Here is a 21,166-nt window from a genome sequence, read left to right on the forward strand (position 1 = left end):
GGGGGTGTTTCCCAATGCATCCTAACCTCTGGCGGGAAAGGGTATGCAGCCAATACTTTTTAAGAAATTATTAATTGTTATCGGGGGGAAACCCACGCATCATCACACACCTCATTTTATTTCTCAGATTCAGGAAAACTACATGTAGTTTTTCCCTCACCGAACATAATACCCCTTTTTTGGTGGTACTCGTATTATCAGAAATGTATAAAAACATTTTCCATTGTCTCAATCATGTAACGTGTGGCCCTACTGGAAATCACGGTTGTCTCTTCACCGTCGACACAGGAGTCAGTATCCGTGTCGGCGTCTGTATCTGCCATCTGAGGTAACGGCCGCTTTAGAGCCCCTGACGGCCTATGAGACGTCTGGACAGGCACAAGCTGAGTAGCCGGCTGTCTCATGTCAACCACTGTTTTTTATATAGAGCTGACACTGTCACGTAATTTTCAACAGTACATCCACTCAGGTGTCGACCCCCTAGGGGGTGACATCACTGTTACAGACACTCTGCTCCGTCTCCACATAATTTTTCTCCTCATACATGTCGACACAAACGTACCGACACACAGCACACACACAGGGAATGCTCTGATAGAGGACAGGACCCCACTAGCCCTTTGGGGAGACAGAGGGAGAGTATGCCAGCACACACCAGAGCGCTATATATATACAGGGATAACCTTATATAAGTGTTTTTCCCCTTATAGCTGCTGTATGTTTTAATACTGCGCCTAATTAGTGCCCCCCTCTCTTTTTTTTAACCCTTTCTGTCTGCAGGGAATAGCCAGGGAGCTTCCCTCCAACTGAGCTGTGAGCGAAAATGGCGCCAGTGTGCTGAGGAGATAGGCTCCGCCCCCTTTTCGGCGGCCTTATCTCCCGGTTTTTTGTATATTCTGGCAGGGGTTAAATGCATCCATATAGCCCAGGAGCTATATGTGATGCATTTTTTGCCATGTAAGGTATTTCTGTAATGTTTTATTGCGTCTCAGGGCGCCCCCCCCCAGCGCCCTGCACCCTCAGTGACCGGAGTATGAAGTGTGCTGAGAGCAATGGCGCACAGCTGCAGTGCTGTGCGCTACCTTATTGAAGACAGGAACGTCTTCTGCCGCCGATTTTCCCGGACCTCTTCGCTCTTCTGGCTCTGTAAGGGGGCCGGCGGCGCGGCTCCGGGACCCATCCAGGCTGGACCTGTGATCGTCCCTCTGGAGCTAATGTCCAGTAGCCTAAGAAGCCCAATCCACTCTGCACGCAGGTGAGTTCGCTTCTTCTCCCCTTAGTCCCTCGATGCAGTGAGCCTGTTGCCAGCAGGTCTCACTGAAAATAACAAACCTAAACTAAAACTTTCACTAAGAAGCTCAGGAGAGCCCCTAGTGTGCACCCTTCTCGTCGGGCACAGAAATCTAACTGAGGCTTGGAAGAGGGTCATAGGGGGAGGAGCCAGTGCACACCAGTTAGTCCTAAAGCTTTCTTTAGATGTGCCCAGTCTCCTGCGGAGCCGCTATTCCCCATGGTCCTTACGGAGTCCCCAGCATCCACTTAGGACGTTAGAGAAAGACGGTTATACACAAGTCGTTCAAGTAATTTGGAGAAGAGAAATAAGGCCTAATTCAGACCTGATCGCTGCAACGGCAGCGACTGCAGCCCTTTAAGAAGTGTGCACGCGCAACAAAAGCATCTTACTGGTGCGATCGCCTCTGCCTGATTGGCAGGCAGCTAGGCTGCGCAGGTAGGGAGCTATTCACCGGGTGCAAAAGCATCACCGCCGTGCGATGCTTTCGCACCTGTGCGCAGGGGGAGGATAGGGTGTGACATGCGGGGCGGACTAGCCCTGTGCTGGGCGTCCCCCCACATGTCTAATTTTAGCACATCTATGATCAGGTCTGAATCACCCCCATAGTGTGTTAGTTTGAGAGAAAGGTTGGGTCGAGAGATGATGGGGTATATTCAATTAAAGGCGGATCCACTCCGACATGCATTTTTTGGAATGGATCAGACAGGACCTATTTGATTTGGCCATTCCTTACAATCTCAATCCGACTTTAAAAAAAGTCGGATTGAGGAGATGAGGGATCTGAGAGGAGGAGACGGGGGAGAGCAGCGGGGAGACGGAGGAGAGCAGGAACAAAGCGGCTACAGCAGCGTAGCAGGATGGGGCACCGCGGCCAGACCTCTCTGCAGCGTCCACTCGGCTCCAGCAAGCGGGACCTCGCTTGCTGGAGCCAGGTGGACTCTGCCGTGAGCGGTGGTGGTACACCATCCTCCTACTACGCTGCTGTAGCTGCTGGGTTCCTGCTCTCCCCCATCTCTCCGCTGCTCTCCCCCGTCTCCTCCTCTCAGCTCCCAATAGCTGCTGGGTCACGACAGTGTCAATCCAAAAATTTTAAAAGTCAGATTGACACTGTCGGATTTGGCTCCGTTTGCGACAGCAGCACGCGGATCGGTGGCTATTCCGCCGATCCACGTGCTTTCTGACAGCTACCTGACTTGTCTGAAAAAAAATGAGGCTGGATTGAATAGGTCGGAACCGCTTCCGACCTATTCCAGTCGAAACTGACGTCTTTCCGACAAGACGGCAGTTTCCGACTCTAATTGAATATACCCCGATGTCTAAATATTGGTGAAATGAGCTTGTGTATACAAGATAACTAAAATGTGTACTGTAGAGACACAGGTAAAAGAGATGAGGCTAGAGATACGGGGAGGTAAGACTTTAACCTATTGCTCCACTAATAGTCTGAGAAAAGATAATCTTACAAATGGCTCTAGAGCATCCAGTTGGAGAGCCATTTAATCAAAATCATGTACGTTTACAATATAAAACATGACTAAATAGTCTGTACCTTATTTACTAAAACATAAAAGGAGAAGCTACCCAAGGCAGAATATAGTTACTTAGGCATCAGGTGGATTTGAGGTGACCATGAAATGCCATTATGCCAACATCTATATAACTGCAGATCTACTGTATCTATTAGACAAGTACTGTACGACCCACACTGGCTGAGCCTCCTGTCTGTTCACGTTAAGTATTATGCTTCAGTCAGTTTTTCTCATTTTGTAACTGTGATCAAGAGATGTACATAAAATGTAATGTGAGAATTATGCTCCAATATCCTATAAAACAACAGGTCCTCTACAGTAGTGAAAATGAATGTTAAATTAGAAAAAAAAAGTGCTACCATAATTGGGTGTTTCTCAGTTTTGAAGGCAGCGCTGAAAACCCTTACCATGATTGGTGTCCTGATGTAAATTTAAAAAAAAAGACTTTGAAAAGTCAAGTGTATTTGATTTTTCTTTTATTTGGCATACTGCATTTCTCAGAGACTAGTATAAATATAATCTGAAACTCGGAAAAGAGACTCTCAGGTTTTAAATACAGTGCTAAAAATATACTCTGCTGCTTTCCCAAGTAATGACTGCTAGTATTGGGGCGATTCAATTGTTTCTCGCAGCAGTGCTGACTAATTGGCGCCTGAAGGAGCAATTCAATTGTTGCTATGTTCGGGTGACCATTAGCCGTGGAAGACACACTACTTGCAGCCTCCAAAGGTGGCGAGCTGAAATATGCAAAGTGTGTCCTGTTTGGGCGCCCAAACAGCACTTTATTTGTGTCGAGGCCAGTACTTTAGTCAGTGTTAGCCAATTTGCGTAGCTAAACCTGGTGCTGTTGGGCATGACAAAAAAAGTGGCACCCGGCTACAGAACAAACATTTCAATATAGTCATGTCTAAAGCGATGGGCTATATGCAAATACAGGAGCCCAAAAAACATTTCAATCGCCCCTACAAGTGAAATTGTAAATTTTTACGAGAATTCAAGCCACTTACGTAGTCTACAAGATATTCCCACAATTTGCACATGTTGAGATGAAAGGGAATATTTCATTTAAAAAAAACCTTTCACATATAGGATAATTAGATATTTCCATAGTGCTTAGTGAATTATGTGAGTGTACAATAAAGAAAAAAAATTGGGGCCCATTTATTAAAAAGTTTTAGTTATTTAAAACTTGTGTATGATAAATGGTGCTCCAGCCAATCAGCTACCAACTCCAATTTTTCAAACACATGACAATTAGAAGCTGATTGGCTGGAGCACCATTTATCATACACAAGTTTTAAATAACTAAATAGGTCCTATAATCTGAAATTTACTGTATTGTACTTTCTCTGCCCTGGAGAGCACACAGAAAAACAATGCACTCTATGAAATTGTGGAATCACAGCCTTCTTTCAGATTTATCTGTGTGCTCTCACAGGGGGGAAGAGGAGGGGCAGAAAAGCATTTTCTGTGAGAGAGTATAGTTATAGTACATGTTTACTACTGTAACTCTCTGACTAATAGCCAGGAACTGAACCAAATGGTTCTCACCTTGAAAATCTTTCCACCGTGAATAGGTACATATCAAACTAAGTGTTTCACTTTGATATACATATACACTACACGACAGTAAGAACAGATAAAGTAGGCATTGTTCTGATAGTTAGGTCATGTTAGACAGGAAATGCTTTATAGATGTGAACAGGTGTGAAAATGCACCACAAAGTTTTACTACCAATGGAAGGGACTGGGTAACATTAACATAAAAGCTTAGCATTAGACGACATATGTAGTTTTGATATACACACAGATTTCCAAAGCATAGAAAAGTAAGTAAATATGATTTGATTTATGGTTTCTGAGGAGGCAAAACAATATGTACATGGTTACACCAATAATCACATCTGAAATTCATTTAAATTCTGTTGATATATGTTCAGTTCTTGAAGACAGTTTATTTACAAAAATGTGCCATTTGTTATAAAATGCATTTAGTTTTGAGCATTGTTACAAAATTTAGATTTGAAAGGAACTGACAGAATGCAATAACCTCGCCCATTCTTCGACAGGTAAAAAATACATTTGAACTGAAACTTATAAAAATATACTTTCCGACAACAAGTCCCTTCTTCAAACGTGGTAGTGCAAGACATTTGGTCATTTAGGATTTCATGTTATGATCAGTGATCACACAGGTATTTTGGTTACTTTTTCTTTTCTCAAAGGCATGTTAACATTTTTCTAGAATATTTGTCAGTTTTAATTACTTTCCTATTCAAAGAAACACATGTAAGAAAATATATCCACCTCACACCACAAAGAATAAACATTTTGTCTAAATGCTTGCAGTGCATATAAACATTTCTATGTATTTCTTATATATAAACAATATATAATATTATAATTCTACAATAATATTAGGTGCTAGCAATCTAACCTTTTATAACGCTTAAATAAGATGTTAGGAGATGCACCAATATAAAACAACTGTAAATGCATAAATACAAATACCTATGCAATACATATCATTGAGGTACAAGGGAATCATAGACTACAAACATTACCACTTTACTTATGGCCAATACATTTTATACATGGATGTATGACTATTTGTATTAGATCTGAATTATTTAATAAATTATTTAAAAACAGAAATGTGGAAGACTTATGAGTATTAACAACTTGGCTAAAAATAAGAATGGAGGTATATGAAGCTCAGGTAAAAAAACAAAAATGGGCATAAATGAAGCTAATGTACTTTTTTTCTTAGGCTTACATATTACATTTCAAATAAAAACATCTCCATATGACTCAATCAAGAGTTTATAGCCGTAATTCCCAATCTCGGTCCTCAAGGACCCCCAACAGTTCACATTTTCCAGGTCTCCTCTCAGAATCACAAGTGAAATAATTAGCTCCACCTGTGGATCTTTTAAAAAGCGTCAGTGAGGAATTAATTAATGAATACACCTGTGCCCCTGATAGGTGACCTGGAAAACACAAACTGTTGGGAGTCCTTGAGTACCAAGTTTGGGAATCACTGGTTTATAGCACTCCGCTGTGAAGCTGTTAATGACAGCTGTGCCCAGTCATTATGGGAAATGTAGTTCAGTAAGAACAGGTGTGTCAAAGGTTGTCCATTCGTGATATACATTGCTCTAGTAGAAACCCAACATCTTTATAAAGCACACCAGTTATGTTCTACAAAACGTTTGTTACAAAACTGTTTAAGTGACCGACTCACTTTAATATTATCATTTCATGGTTCAGTAGAAACAAACAATCCACTTTACATGGGTGAACAATACTTACTAGTAAGTGCCCTCTATCCTACTCACTGTTCTCCCACCATTACCTACCATAGAATGTTTGAATTTTTCTAATTTAAAAAGAAAAATACTTATCTATAAAGTCAAGTAACTTAAGTCCATACGTACTGCTCTAATCTAGGTGTTTTAAGCAAGATGTGTACATCTCAATGGTGCGCTGTAAATCTACACAAAGTTAATAACAACTATGGCCCCCAGAAACAGGGCAAAAAGGAGGGGTGTTCGACCAGTGCCATCACACAGTCACTACTCCGATGGCAATTTACACCACCGCCTTGTTTTACTCTGTGGGATATAGGTCAAAAACTCTACTGAAGTCCAACACAAACCACACTTCTTAGATAGGTAATATCAGGAGGTCTTATGGATTATATATGCAAGAATTGTCATAAAACAATTAATCTTTTATTTATACACTCAAACACAAATGGATATATCAGAATAGAATGAATAATAGTATACAAATATACAAAATCCACTATCCCTATAGTACTGCTTTAGACAAGTTAATTCTTAGTCCTTGTATAACAGTTTCTCTCCTCTCTATATAATTAAAAGTATAACGTCTCCTATCTGTGGGAAACAGTTAAATTTGGGTACACGGTGCAGTCCTCTACTACCTGTTTCTCTAGTGTCTCATGTATATTAGAGTACAGGTATGCTGTGGGTTATTAACCACTTGCCTCGCACTAAAGTATGGGACGTGACCGCAGCCAGGAGTGCATGACCTGATCAAATCGCATCCCATACGTCAGTGATGCTGCTATGCCTCCGCCGTTTCTTTGGAGGAAATCCATGTACACATGGGCATCTCCTCCACCTGCTCTAGACCCCTGGGAGTGATGCTGCGGTATGTGACTGCGATCGTCACTCCCAAAATATCTCCACAGAATGCAGTGTGAAAGGCAAGCCGTGGCACAAGTGCCTAATCCTAAAGTGCGAGGAGGGGAACATAGTTCCACACCTAACAAAAATATACTGATCACTGACAATCAGTCCCACCTGCCCCATGCGCCGCTATTCTCTACAACAAGATGAGGGGGCAGAGTCTACATGGGGGAGTGTACAAGGTAGGAGGTCATCTTTTGGCCCTGGGGGAGGTGTGTGTGTTGTGTGTGTGTGTGTGTGTGTGTGTGGGGGGGGGGGGGGGGGGGGGGGGGTGTACAGGGTGTATGCTGCCCCATAAAAATATTGGATGGGGGGGGTGGTATATATTAAAAATAAACAATTGCACATATAGCGAGTGACAAATGGGGAGGGGGGTACTAAACTGGGGTCCCACTGACACTGGGGGTGAGGGTGGGTGTTGATAGTTGTCTGAGAGGAAATATTACTGATTTTTTTTCAGTATCTTTTTTTAAATACTTTTAAAACTTTTTTGATTTAATAAACCACAATTTCTCAGCGGTTTTGGTAAAAACAAGTATATCAGTTAAGTGGTTAAAGACATCTTTGGCTTGCTGGTAAGCAGCTGGTCCAGCTTGTTCTGTTATGTCTTCTGCCACAAACATTGAGTACCTCTTCCAGTGCTAAGCACAGCACAGGTAGTTGAGGACTGCCCCATTTACCCATTGAACTGTTTCCCACAGAAAGGAGTTAGATAGGACTAATAATTTTTTCATTATTTACTTGTCTGAAGCAGTACTGGATTTTTTATATTCTTCTATAATTGATTGTATTCTGATCTATTTGTGTTCTGATTGAGTGTATATATAAATATTTGTTTTAGGACACATATCATCCATACGACCAACTGATTTTACCTATTTAAGCGGGATGGATTGCAACAGATCTCAGTAGACTTTTTGACATAAATTTACCCAGAAAGTAGGGAAGCTTTGTATAGAGTTCTCAGGGGCAGCATCGGTACCCGCCTCCATCACAATACGGTTTACATTTATGCAGGTGACTTGGTATCTACACCCTGTGGGACAGAAGTCACCTTCCAGCTCCTCTGCAGCTCTCCTGTCACTTGCATGACATCCTGTGCGCAGGGGAGGGTTGGGGGTGCTGAGTCAGAGGACACAGGCTTTCTGCTATGGCATTGCGGAGAAAGGAACTGGCAATTTGGAAGCAGGAGTTCTGCTAAACAGGAGGTCAGTACAATATTTAAAGTTCTTTTAGACATCAGAATCATAGCAATTACTGATAACAACTGAGCAATTACTCTGGTGAAAGTGTTGGTGGTCCCAGTCAGTTACAATTATGAGGGGGGAAATTTACAGTTTTCCTTATTTTACTAACCATGAACAGGTTTAGCAAATATTTAGTAATTAAAAAAAACACAAGGAATTAAAAAGTACAGCTACTGCAAAATAAACTATGGCACTAACCGAAATACAGCAGAATGTGTCCATATACTATCACATCCACCACGGCTAGGTTTTGCCGCATGTTGATAGCATACTTATCAGTCAGTCAGATGCTCTGTAGCAGACCGGCACTTGGTAACAAGAGCTACAAATAAACTACTGGCAGGTTAGAGAGAGACCACATCCATATTTGCATGCTGTAAGAGATGGGGTCCTTATAGTCCATGTACTTAGGCACATCCATTCATTGTGCAATCTGTCGATGAGTAAACATATAGTGCAGGATTCTTCTCAATGTGTGTTGGAGCAATTAGCCAAAGTCAATTCTCGGTCGATACTGCAATACCATGGGGTACGACTAAAATAAACGAAACAAAACAAATATGAGAAAGCACACACAAGAATTCTGAAGTACACTTCATTCTTATAACCACTCATTCATTATCATTACACGGTAACACATGACTAGATGGGAATTAATGAGAACATCACATCACCTATGCTGGCAGGAATATGCCCACTGTGCCACCTTTCAGCTAATTGGCTAGAAGTAATCAAAGGAGATAATGCAGGGCTAATCTCTATATTACATTCAGCATGTCTGCCAAAACATGGGAGGGAAACTCATTATTTGAAGCATGCCCAGAAGATAAAGCCCATCACTAGGCCTGATTCCGGTTCGGTTGTTATAGCTATATTAACACAGTTTTCCTTTGGCCGGCAAAACTGCACATGTGCAGGACCTGTACTGTGACTGAGCAGTATGGGTCCTGGAGGCTCCAGACGTCAGGTGATTGACAGTCTGCAGCCAGCTGGGGGCAGCGATGATATCAATTTCACAAAACGGAAGCGTGTTGCCTCTGTTTTATGGGAGTACCAAGGCCAGGGTCTCAGTCTTCCTACAGAGATCTCCTGGCCTCAGCAATAGAGCTCAGGGCTACTCAGCTGGTCAGTGGTGTCACTGTGTGATCGGATACTGCGTCCTGCAGCATAGCTAGATCCAACTGAACCTGAATTGTGCCCACTGTGCCTTCATGAAGGATTGGAAAGGGATGAATAGGGTAAACTACAGCTTTGTACATGGAAAATTATTTTTGTATAGCCAAAGGGGTGCATCCAATTAACCCCTCTAATTTTCCCGCAGGAAAAAAATGGGCTAATACCACGATTTTGGCAAGATAGCCCATGTTTTATGCCCCCAAAAATTCCTGTTTCGGGCGATAACACATGGAATCCGGGATAAATACCCAGACCAATGTGTTATCGCGGCTCTGAAGGGCTGCTTATCAAGGAATATGCTTTGTGTGCATGAGGCATGTAAAGCATATTACCCAATAAGTGTCGGCATCAGGACTAATAGAATAGCCGCTGCTAATAGGATGTCCCCCAAAATATAATAACACATTTTTAGAAAACAATCTATATTAACATTTTTTTTTGTACCAGGGAGGTTCATTATAGACAGGTAGTGGAAAAGTATCTAATCTGTTCTGTTTTATTGCACTGTGTAAAATCATAAGCATCAATCATATAAAAGTAAATGTGGATATTAAACATAAACCTTTTTTATTCACAAACATTCACAAGTATGTATTTCTTAGCCATTCTTCCTACTTTGTTCATATTTAAGGATTATGAAATTACACAAATGGTTTTAGCACAAGTTGAGGGCTGCCCATAGTATATCATTTGTTTTTATTATATAATCCAATTCTATCTACCCATTCTTTTATTTTAAAAAGAATAAAAAAGGAATAATACCTTGTAATGTTAAAATAAATCCATATAAACTAAATGTTATCTAGAAATACATCACCACTCAAGAAAATATTTTTTGGTCAAGTCTGTCCCTCATCCCAAATGACAAACATGGCTCAATAAATACAACAGAAATGTGTCATGGCATTGAGAGATCCTTGTGACAGTCACCAGTAAGCAAAAACTGGCATAATAGAATTTAATAACGGAGTATAAAATTACATTTGGGATTTGCATGAAAGCACGATCACTATAACAAACAATAAGTCTGTACTTTTCTTTTAGAGACACACACAGAATGGCCTTTACATAAATCAATGGTAACAAAATAAATATATCAATAAATAAATAACTGAATAAAAATGCTTTACTTATACATACGGTTGTGGATGTCTCTGAAACATCAGGAGCAGTTTCGCTGAGAGACATATGTAGCAAAGTCGAATTGTTCTGACAATGAAACTGTGAAGAAGATTATATGTGCTCGTTAGCGGAAGACATCCACAACTGCATGTAGTAATGTGTGCTTTGCACAATAGATTTTGGATTAAAAAATTTAAATCTTTAAAAACAGGAATACTTCTACATTTCACACATCAAATACATAGGACAACTGAAGAGCAAAGTCCCTTAGTACTTATTTCTGCCAAAGTGACAAATGCAATTAACTACACATGAATCCAACTTGCTAAAGGCCATGGAACAAACTTTCTGTTCCAGAATCATCATGAATTTGCTGTTTGTACAGGAAGTTATCGTTATAAATAGTCCCTTTTCAGCTATATTTATTCCTGCCATTAGAACGGCTACTGTAACCACAGGGGACTACTTAAATGGACTATTTAAACATAGATTCTCAATAATTTTGATTTGGACTTGGACTGATTGCACAGCTCATCTGTACTACATGTAGAGAATACGTATGTCTGTGATTCAAAACTGTTAAATTCACATCAAGCCTGGAGATACTGTTTAATTCACTATCTACATTTGAAGTAATTGCCTTAATTTGTCACATTATTATTTTTATTTCCAATTATTTATATAGCGCAAACATATTCCGCAGCGCTTTAAAGAAAATATTTAGCCATTCACATCAGTCCCTGCCCCAGTGGAGCTTACAATCCATATTCTCTACCACATGTACACGCACACACATTCATGCGAGGGTTAATTTCATTGGGAGCCAATAAACCTATGAGTATATTTTTAGATTGTGGGAGGAAACCCAAGATCTCAGTGCTGTGAGGCACTAATGCTAACCATTACACTGACCGTGCTGCTCATTAACTTGCTAATTAAGGTTGGTACTAGATTGTTACCACTATATGGGGCAGATTCAAATAAATGTGAGCTGCTGCAAGTAGCTAGCACTGCGAACATAAGGACAATTAAAGTACCTATTTTCTTCTTGAACCTCCACATTTTGCGAACACAAATGTGTCCGAGAACCACATCCCATGAAACTGCCAGAAGTCATTCTGTTGGAAGGTCGACTCCAAGCTAGCTTTAGGCAGCCATCTTAATGAAGCCAAATGTAAACCACAAAAATGAGCCACAAAAGACAGACTAACATTTCTTATATCATTTCCGTTCCATAAAAGAAGACCATTGTTACTTTTGGTGATTTAAAATGGTCATTTAAAAATCATAGTATGCATCTGACGGTATCCGTTCACATGGTCGACCATGTTATGGTCGACAGTCATTAGGTCGACATTGACATGGTCGACATGTACACATGGTCGACACGTGAAAATGGTCGACACATGAAAAGGTCGACATGAGTTTTTTAACTTTTTTATCTTTTGGGGAACTTTTCCATACTTTACGATCCACATGGACTACGATTGGAACGGTAAAGTGTGCCGAGCGAAGCGAAGGCACCATGCCCGAAGCATGGCGAGCCATGCGAGGGGACGCGGTGCACAAATTGGGGTTCCCAGTCACTTTACGCAAAAAACGACACCAAAAAAAGTAAAAAAACTCATGTCGACCTTTCATGTGTCGACCATTTTCATGTGTCGACCATGTGTCCATGTCGACCATGTCAATGTCGACCAATAGTGGTCGACCTAATGACTGTCGACCATAACATGGTCGACCATTCATACCGGAACCGCGTCTGACCCAATGGTATGAAACCCGAATTCTCTCAGGTGATCTTCCCAGTAGAGGCGTCACTTACATGTTTGATACCCGGTGCGATTCCTGTTCAAAAAGGGGCATGGCTTCGCGGGTGCCGTCAGAAGGGGCGTGGCTTTACGAGATGGAGGCGTGGTTGCACTGCACATGGGCATGGCTACGCTTCCTGACCCCCCTTTCCGTGGCTGACCCCAGAGATTGCAGTGTCGGCTTCTTCACAGTGACAGAAGCCGGGCACTGCACGTAATGTTACAGTGCAGTACCCGGCTCCTATCACTGAGCAGGAGCCGATACTTTGGTGACACCCCTCGGTGGGTGACACCCGGATGTGGGCCACACCCGCCGCACCCCGGTTGTGACGCCACTGCTTCCCAGTATGTTACCCGGTGGGTGAGTGCCAGGCACCATTCTTTTTTTTTTAATTCTTTATATTATTTGCACTTGTATCCGAGCATTATATACTTGTCTATATGAATTCCTTTCTATTGTATATGCTCTATACCAGAAGTCACTCTAGGTTGAAAAACCAGTTTCATGAAGAAGTCTAATAAATGAAATCTGATCTTAAGAGTTTCTTTTATGGGAAAAGTACTCTACGTACATAATTCTACGTAATGGCATCATTACAGATCATGGAAAACTGACTTGGGTAAAATGGAGCATTATGTGGTTCTTGTATATCATAAAAATTGCTAGAAAACCATTAGTTACAACAACACACTGCTCGATTTTTTCCATTTGTTTTTCCACAACATACTAATGTTAAATGAATATGAGGCGTGTTAACACCTGAGCGGGTCTGTGTGCAGACCCCTATACACACACACACACACACACACACACACACACACACACACACACACACACACACACACACACACACACACACCATACAGCATATCCTGCACACATTGTAGATAGGTCATTGTAAATTTTGCGATGCAAAGAGCTTCTATCACAAAACGTGAAAATTACTTACTTTAACGATTTGGCCAAATGATTGCATTTTTGGAGCATTTTCACCTTGAAACCTTGAGTGTATATGATTTGCCATGATCACACTGGATGAATCAATTAAGTAAACACCCATTTTCCCTTTATGGTGCATTCAGGGTGGTGTAAACAGTATTGTAAGACCTGGGCAATGCTCTGCTCTGGGGACCCTTCCCACCCATTCACGTTGGGAACCAATGAAATGAAAAAACTGAGGTCCTGCACAGTCTCTGCACATACTTCCATATAGTGAATGGCTGTCAGCACTTTGATTGGCTGATAGTTCCAGCCATCCACCAGTCAGCATGTCTGGCTGCTGGCTGGGAGGCAGTTAGAGAATGCTGCCTGGCTGCACCGACTGTGTGACCACCACCCACCCCTGCCCAAAGGTCCCTAGAATTGTGGGTCCCTGGGAAGCTGCCCAGTGTGCCTATACGTTAAGATGGCCCTGGGTGCATTGTTTCAGGAGTCTGTGCAACTGACTTACTTCTACAGCACTCACCAACAGCAAAAATAGTCTATGAAAGGGTAGCACTCTGTTTATCTATTGATGAATTATCTATTGGTGTACATGGATAGAAAGTGCAGCCCCTTAATTGCAATCACTTTGCACAAGAATTACAGTAGCTGACATTTGTCTATGATGACAACTCTTTTGACACAGAACACAAGTATTAATTATCTGATTATCTGAAGTTTAATAAACAGCAATAAAGGCCTGGCTGCACCAGATCAAAAAGAATGAGTACATACTGGTTTCACCAACCTAAAGCAGTAACATTTGTAAACTGAATGGGGCCTATTTTTTGTTTATTATTATATTTATTGCATTTTTTAAGTGAGCTTTTCAATAATATATGGAAACACAAGAAATAAGATGAATATATTTACATTTTCACCCCTAAGTCGCCATCTTGTCATATATATGAACTCCATTGTGTGGTCCTTTCCCATTATTTCACCATTGCATAATACATCCAGCTGGAAGATAAAAGTTGTTGTGAGTACATTTGCACTGCAACCTAATTTACCTATCTAACCACCCCAACCTAACCTTCCCTCAGTATATAACCACCTTCTCTGAACGCTTCTTCACTCCCCTGTATCATTATTATGTACAGTAGCTTTGTGCTGAACTCCCAGACACTAGGGGGTTATTTTCATGTTTTTAAAAATCCTTGATTTTGTGTTATTTTTCAGTGAGATTTAAAGCAGCAGTTTTTTGTTAAAGCAATACACGACCTGTGTAATTGGTAAAAATGCTATGTTTTATTATTTGCATGTAGGGAAAATATGGCTTGCTTTTACACGTAGCACACAAAATCCACTGCTTCTAATGTTGCTGTTTCACTTCATCTCGCTCATTATGTGTCCTCGGTTGTGGGGCATTACCTGCTTTACCCAGTGTAATCCTATGCAGTGTGCCTAAAATAGCTTCCTCAGCTGGGATCCTTTATGGATGGGATGAATAATCCCTGTAATTGAGGATCCAAAATGGCTGCCACACTGCTGTAGTAATTCAATAGTCTCTGTATTTCTTGCATAGCTAAACCCCCTTTATTGTGTTCCTTGATTATGTATTGTATTTTGATATATTGGTATACTAATATATGTTGTATTCTGTTCCTACAATGTCAAGCGCCTTGAGTCCTATTGGAGAATGAGCACTACAGTATATAAATAAAATGATTCTTATTCTAATCAATCTAAGTGGCTTTTCTCACACTCTGCCTATCCTCAAATTAAAAACATTTTTTCTCCGGCAGGGTCCACAGGATAACAATGGGATATGATGAAGCAACAATTGGTCAAAGCTTTTCCGGCCTCCCAGCATGCAACGGGCCCGTCCATATATCCCCGCCTCCTGGCTCAGGCAAATATTTTTTTTGTTTGGTGCGGCAGGAGCCGGACCATGGTGAGAGGGCTGCTGGTTTTTAGCAGCCCTAAGCTTTCTTATTTTATTTTTATAGTCTTACTATTTTTTCTTGAGTGATCTTTCTAAACAGCGTCTTATGCGTACCTTAGAAAGAGTCACTCCAACAACTCTCCGCCGGGTCGCGACAACGCTTACCCACGAGTACAGTACTGTTTCGGCGGGCGTCTGTATCGGATATACTAGCAGGTCCAGCAGATGTTACCAGGCTGTGGTCGGAGCACGGGGAGAAGGTAAGGCATCGGTTCCGCTTAGTAGGGGAATATGGACACAGCCGCACTGTTTTGGGAGGAGACTACCAAACAGTCGCTGACGTGGCTGCCACCCCGGGTGCACCAGTGCTAGGCCTTAGGGATCAGAGGCTCCAGGAACAGTATGAGGCCGCGATCCCTAGGGTTTATGTCAGCAGTGGGGAGTCAGAAGCTCTCCTGGTCGCCCCTCCCCCTGGTTCAAGACCAGTTTCCTTTGAGTCTCCTGCCATGAACTGTTTCCCACTTCCGTCTCAGACGCTGTATACGAAGGGGACCCAGTCGCAGCATAAGCGGCTGTGTGACTGGTGCGTCGGTATTCACTGAGCGCCTGTGTTCACTGTAGGTTCATAGACCGGCAGTGTACACTAGTAGTGTCTGGATCCACTCAGTGTTCGCTAACGTATTGATCGGTCCTGGAAGTGAGGTGAGTCTTCCTGTATCCCCCTCTACTGAGTACGGGTAATACAGCACTAAGTCTCTATCTACACTTTTGGGTACGAATAGTTAGATAAGTTCCTATTGCATATGAGTCTGTATACATTTACTGTTGTTTCTTTCGCAATGCATCTGTATACATTAGATCTGTTTAAACATGATGCAGTAATATGTTCTCCTGCATTCTTAAAATGTAGGTGTAGTTGATGATGTGATCATATTGCTTATTATACTAATGTATAACATGTGACTGACTGCTAGTGTGATTGCTGACTTTACTATATTTCTGTCAGTTTTGGTTCCGATCCTCAATGCTGGTGCATCGGTAGGGTCGGATTGTATGTCACTTTAAGAAGCTTAAAGTGATTACAGTCACAAATTGTGTAGTACACTGTGGAAGTGTTGATTATTTATCATGTCTAAAAGCGGCATAGGTTGGGAAGGTACACTCACAGCAACACCAACACTCATATCATGTTTGTCTTGCAAAGCTATGTTATCCTCTCAGGATCTGGTTCAGGATGGTTTGTGTAGATTGTTTTAGCTTTCACCAGGGGTTACACTATTAACCCTTAAGGGGGGTACTCACGGAGCGATCGCTGCTTAAAATCTAAGCAATCTGACTAGATTGCTTAGATTTTAAGCACGATCGCTCCGTGTGTAGCCCCCTCAGCGATAGTGATGCGCAGCCCCGCGCATCGCTATCGCTGCTGCTAGATTGGCCTGCATGCAGGCCAATCTAGCGGGTCGCTTACTTCACCCGCTGGGTGAAGTGAGCGGCCCCCCCGCACGCTCAGCACAGATCGCGCTGTGCTGAGCGCCGGGAGAGATGTGTGCTGAGCGGTTCGTTCAGCACACATCTCTCTGACATCGGCCAGTGAGTACTGGCCTTTACATGCAGCTCCCCACCTATGGTGTATCACTTCCAGCAGCAGCCTCTCAAAAGAAACAAGCTGATAAGCTGGTGGTAAGTAAATCTTCACCCTCACAGGCTACACATAATTCAGATGAGGATTCATCGGTAGGATGAAAGCTCAATTAATTCTACTTCGGCATACGAAGAGGAGGAGGAAGGATCTCAGCTCAGTGGATATAGCTGAGTTAATTAAAACTATGAAAGTCATTATGTTCTTACAGGATTCAGCAGAAGCCTGTGTTAAAAACCAAGGCACCTGTGTTTAAACATCCCAAAACAGTTAAGACTGAGTTTCCAAGGTCACGAAAATCATGGAAGAGGCTTGGGCTACGCCCAATAAGAAGTTTAGAATTCCTAAGAAATGGAATTTCAATTATCCTCTTCCAGCTGGGGATTGTTTAAAAAGAGAGGTGGCTCCTAAAGTAGATACGCATGTAATTCGATTAGTGCGAAAATCTACATAACCTTTGCCTTCAACATAATTTAATGATGTCACGGATAGGAGAGTGGATGGTTTTCTAAAAACCATTTTTTTCCGGTCTGGGGCAGTCATAAGGCCAGCCATGGCTTCAGCTTGGATGGCAAAGGCAGTGGCTGCCTGGGCTGATGCTTTGGAGGGGGATTTTTGCAATGTTCTTGGAAGATGCAGCATTGGATATGAGTACTATTGCCTCCAGGGCATCAGCTTCAACAATAGCTGCTCGCAGAGCAGTTTTGCTACGTATGTGGAAAGCTGATTCAGAATCTAAGAAGGTTTTGGAATCTTTGCCCTTTTCTGGAGATATTCTTTTTGGTAAAGAATTGACAGATATTATGGAGTCAGAAGCAGACTCCAAGAAGGTTAAGTTTCCTTCCACATACAATTTCAAACCTAAAGTTGCGGCTTTTCGGTCTCAAGGAAAAGCTAAAAGGAAAAAGTGATGGTAAGCAGCCCCAATACAACAAGTCTGGTAAGACTAAAAAAGCATTGGGCTACCAGAGGACCGGTTGGGAAACAGATAATAAGCCATCAGCCTAATGGTGCGGGCCTCCAACTGGGGGACCCCAGGGTGGGAGGCAGACTTCTTCAGTTTGCACAGATCTGGCAGCAGTCTACAACAGATGCCTGGGTGCAGGAAGCGGTATCTCTAGGTTATGCGTTTGCCTTCAAGAAGCACCCTACTCGAAGGTTTTTTTGTACCAGCCCGTCTCCGGTAGAGATGAAGGCCAGTGCTTTGTTAGAGTCAGTCCAGAAATTGCTTCAGTCAGGAGTAGTCATTCCAGTTCCTCCTGCACAACGAGGACAGAGTTTTTACTCCAACCTGTTTTTAGTTCAGAAGCCAAATGGGTCATTTCGGCCCATTCCCAATCTCAAAGTGCTGAACAAATACATTTGGGTACCTCGGCTTCACATGGAGACGTTACGTTCCATCATTTTGGCCATGGAGCCAGGCGATTATATGGTATCCCTGGATATACAGGATGCTTACCTACATGTTCCTATGGCACTGTACCATCAGTGCTATCTCAGGTTCGCTATCCTCCAGCATTTTCAGTTCCAGGCCCTACCTTCTGGGTTAGCCACAGCCCCCAGAGCAGGGGATAAGAATATTTCCATACCTCGACAATCTTTTAATCCTGGCACAGACGCAGGAATTACTCTTACGTCATCTGCAACAGACAATAACGTGTCTGCAGAAACATGGGGGGGCTCATAAATTGGGCAAAATCGTCTCTGGTTCCGTCACTGTGGATGACTCACTTGGGGGCTGTACTGGATTCAAGTCTTCAGAGAGAAATTTTACCTCAGAACAAGATATCCAAGGTTCAGTCAAGGATTCAGGACTTGTTACATAATCAAAAGGTATCCATTCACGCAGCAATGCGCGTGATGGGTTTGAAGGTGTCAACATTCGACATGGTGGAGTATGCACAATTCCACTCAAGGCCTCTGAAGCATCTGATTCTTGCCAAATCGAATGAGTTGCATCATACGATAAAAACACAGACTATAGTTCTTACGTTTATTAGTAAGAAGGTCATTAGCCTGGTGGCTACAGACATCCCATCTTTGACAAGGGGAGACCCTTTTGGATATCAGATTGGGAAATTCTGATGACAGATGCCAGTCTCCGGGGCTGGGAAGCAGTGTCAGGAAGGTTGTGTTTTCAGGGGCAATGGACCAAGGAAGAAAGTTGCCTGCCAATAAATATATTGGAACTTCGGGCCATATACATGGCACTGATTCAGTCAAAGGACATTCTTCGGGGAAAACCAGTCCAGATCCGCTCGGACAATGCGACGGCAATAGCATACCTCAACCATCAGGGAGGAACTCGCAGCTGAAAAGCGATGAAGGAGCTAAGTCACACACTAAAGTGGGCAGAACTTCATCATCCAGCCTTGTCCGCAGTGTTCGTTCCAGGAGTCCTAAACTGGGAAGCACTTTCTCAGTTGACACGCCATTCAGGCAAGCGAATGGGCTCTACACCAGGAGGCCTTCCAGACTCTAGTAGACAAGTGGGGGTTGCCAGAGATAGATCTCATAGCGTCCCGTCTGAACAACAAAGTGCTCGCATACGGGTCAAGAACAAAGGATCCCAGAGCGATCTCTGTGGATGCCCTGTCGGTGAGATGGGACTTTCATCTGGCTTATGTATTTCCTCCAATAACCCTATTACCAAGGGTGGTGAGAAAGATAAAGCAAGGAAAAGGTGCCGTGATACTAATAGCCCCGGCTTGGCCCAGAAGGCATTGGTACACAGATCATGCAGAGGATGTCAATGGATGTTCCACTTCTGCTCCCTCAATGTCCAGATCTACTGATGCAGGGTCCTTGTTATCACAGACATCTGGATCGACTGTCTTTGACGGCGTGGCTCTTGAAACCTCTATCCTGAAGTCAAAAGGATTCTCCAAACAGGTAATTCAAACTATGAAACCTTCCACAGCACGCATTTAAAACCGAATATGGAAAACCTATATTCATTGGTGCAGTGAACGGAAAATGGACCCTAAGTCTTTCAGAGTTTTAGGGGTCTTAGCATTCCTTCAGGCAGGAATGGATAAAGGTTTGAAGGTGCTTCCTTGAGAGTGCAAGTGTCGGCATTGACTGTATAGTTCCAAAAGAAAATTGTCAATTTACAGGATGTGCGTACTTTTTTCCAGGGAATGCTGTGCATTCAACCTCCTTTTGTTCCTCCTACAGTGCCTTGGGACTTAAGTCTAGTCCTGAAAGCCCTTCAAGTTGCCCCGTTTGAACCACTTAATAAAGTGGATCTTAAATGGTTGACAGCTAAAGTTCTCTTTCTACTGGCTATGGCGTCAGCTAGAAGAGTATCAGATCAATCTCTGATTTTTTATCCAGATAAAGCAGTTCTCAGAACTAGATCTGGGTATATTCCGAAGATGGTGTCTAAATTCCATCTCAATGAAGAAATTGTAGTCCCGGCTATCCAGGTACCGGGCCTTTCTGCGGGAGATGCATCGCTGGACGGGATCCGTGCATTAAGGATCTACGTGGATCGTATCAGTGCCATCAGAAAGACAGATTCTCTTTTCATTCTCTACGGATTTCACAAGAGAGGATGGCCTGCTGATAAGCAGACGCTGGCAAGATGGCTTCGGATGACGATTTCAGAAGCATATTCTCAGGCTGATCTCCCTGTTCCGGCTAATGTCTCTGCTCACTCTACTCGTAAGGTAGGTCCATCATGGGCAGCACAACGTGGTGCTTCAGCAGAATAGATATGTAAGGCGGCCACATGGTCTTCCATTAACACATTCATTAGACATTATGCCTTGGATACCTTTGCCTCTCATGACGCTGAATTTGGGCGAAGGATTCTCCTGTCCAATCAGGAGCGTCCCCACCACTAAATTGCTTTGGGAAATCCCATTGTTAGCTTGTGGATAACCTGTGGACCCTGCCGGAGAAATATATGTTATGGTAAGAACTTACCGTTGATAACAGTATTTCTCGTAAGTCCACAGGATCCACAGGGATCCCACCCTGACGCACCTGATTTTAGAATCCTTTTACTCACTAACCTCTTGTACGGAAGGGTGTGCATGTGTGTTCTTATCGCCTGATTAGGGCTATCTATGATGCTCCTGCCTTGAGCTTTGGAATACAACTGATTTGCCTGAGCCAGGAGGCGGGGATATATGGATGGGCCTGTTGCATGCTGGGAGGCCAGAAAAGCTTTGACCGATTGGTGCAAATCCGCTGTCGCTTCATCATATCCCATTGTTATCCTGTGGACTTAGGAGAAATACTGTTATCAACGGTA

General features: G+C 42.7%; 1 protein-coding gene across 9 annotated transcripts in view; it reads right to left on the reverse strand.

Moving 5' to 3' along the window:
* Positions 1-7,306: 7,306 nt before the first annotated feature.
* The window catches only part of PCGF5 (polycomb group ring finger 5), a 351,904-nt gene continuing 338,044 nt past the window's right edge, over positions 7,307-21,166 (reverse strand). For 8 of the 9 annotated variants that reach the window (XM_063961666.1, XM_063961667.1, XM_063961665.1 and 5 more), the window contains 3 exons: positions 14,252-14,341; positions 10,604-10,684; positions 7,307-8,822 (listed from right to left, as the gene is read on the reverse strand). In XM_063961666.1, the coding sequence (XP_063817736.1) occupies positions 8,775-8,822; positions 10,604-10,684; positions 14,252-14,341 (219 nt within the window). In that variant the 3' untranslated portion in view covers positions 7,307-8,774. The remainder of the gene's footprint in view (positions 8,823-10,603; positions 10,685-14,251; positions 14,342-21,166) is intronic. The other variant, XM_063961672.1, reaches the window with a different exon arrangement.

This window comes from Pseudophryne corroboree, chromosome 3 (assembly GCF_028390025.1).
Source record: "Pseudophryne corroboree isolate aPseCor3 chromosome 3, aPseCor3.hap2, whole genome shotgun sequence".
Classification (NCBI taxonomy): Eukaryota; Metazoa; Chordata; class Amphibia; order Anura; family Myobatrachidae; genus Pseudophryne; species Pseudophryne corroboree.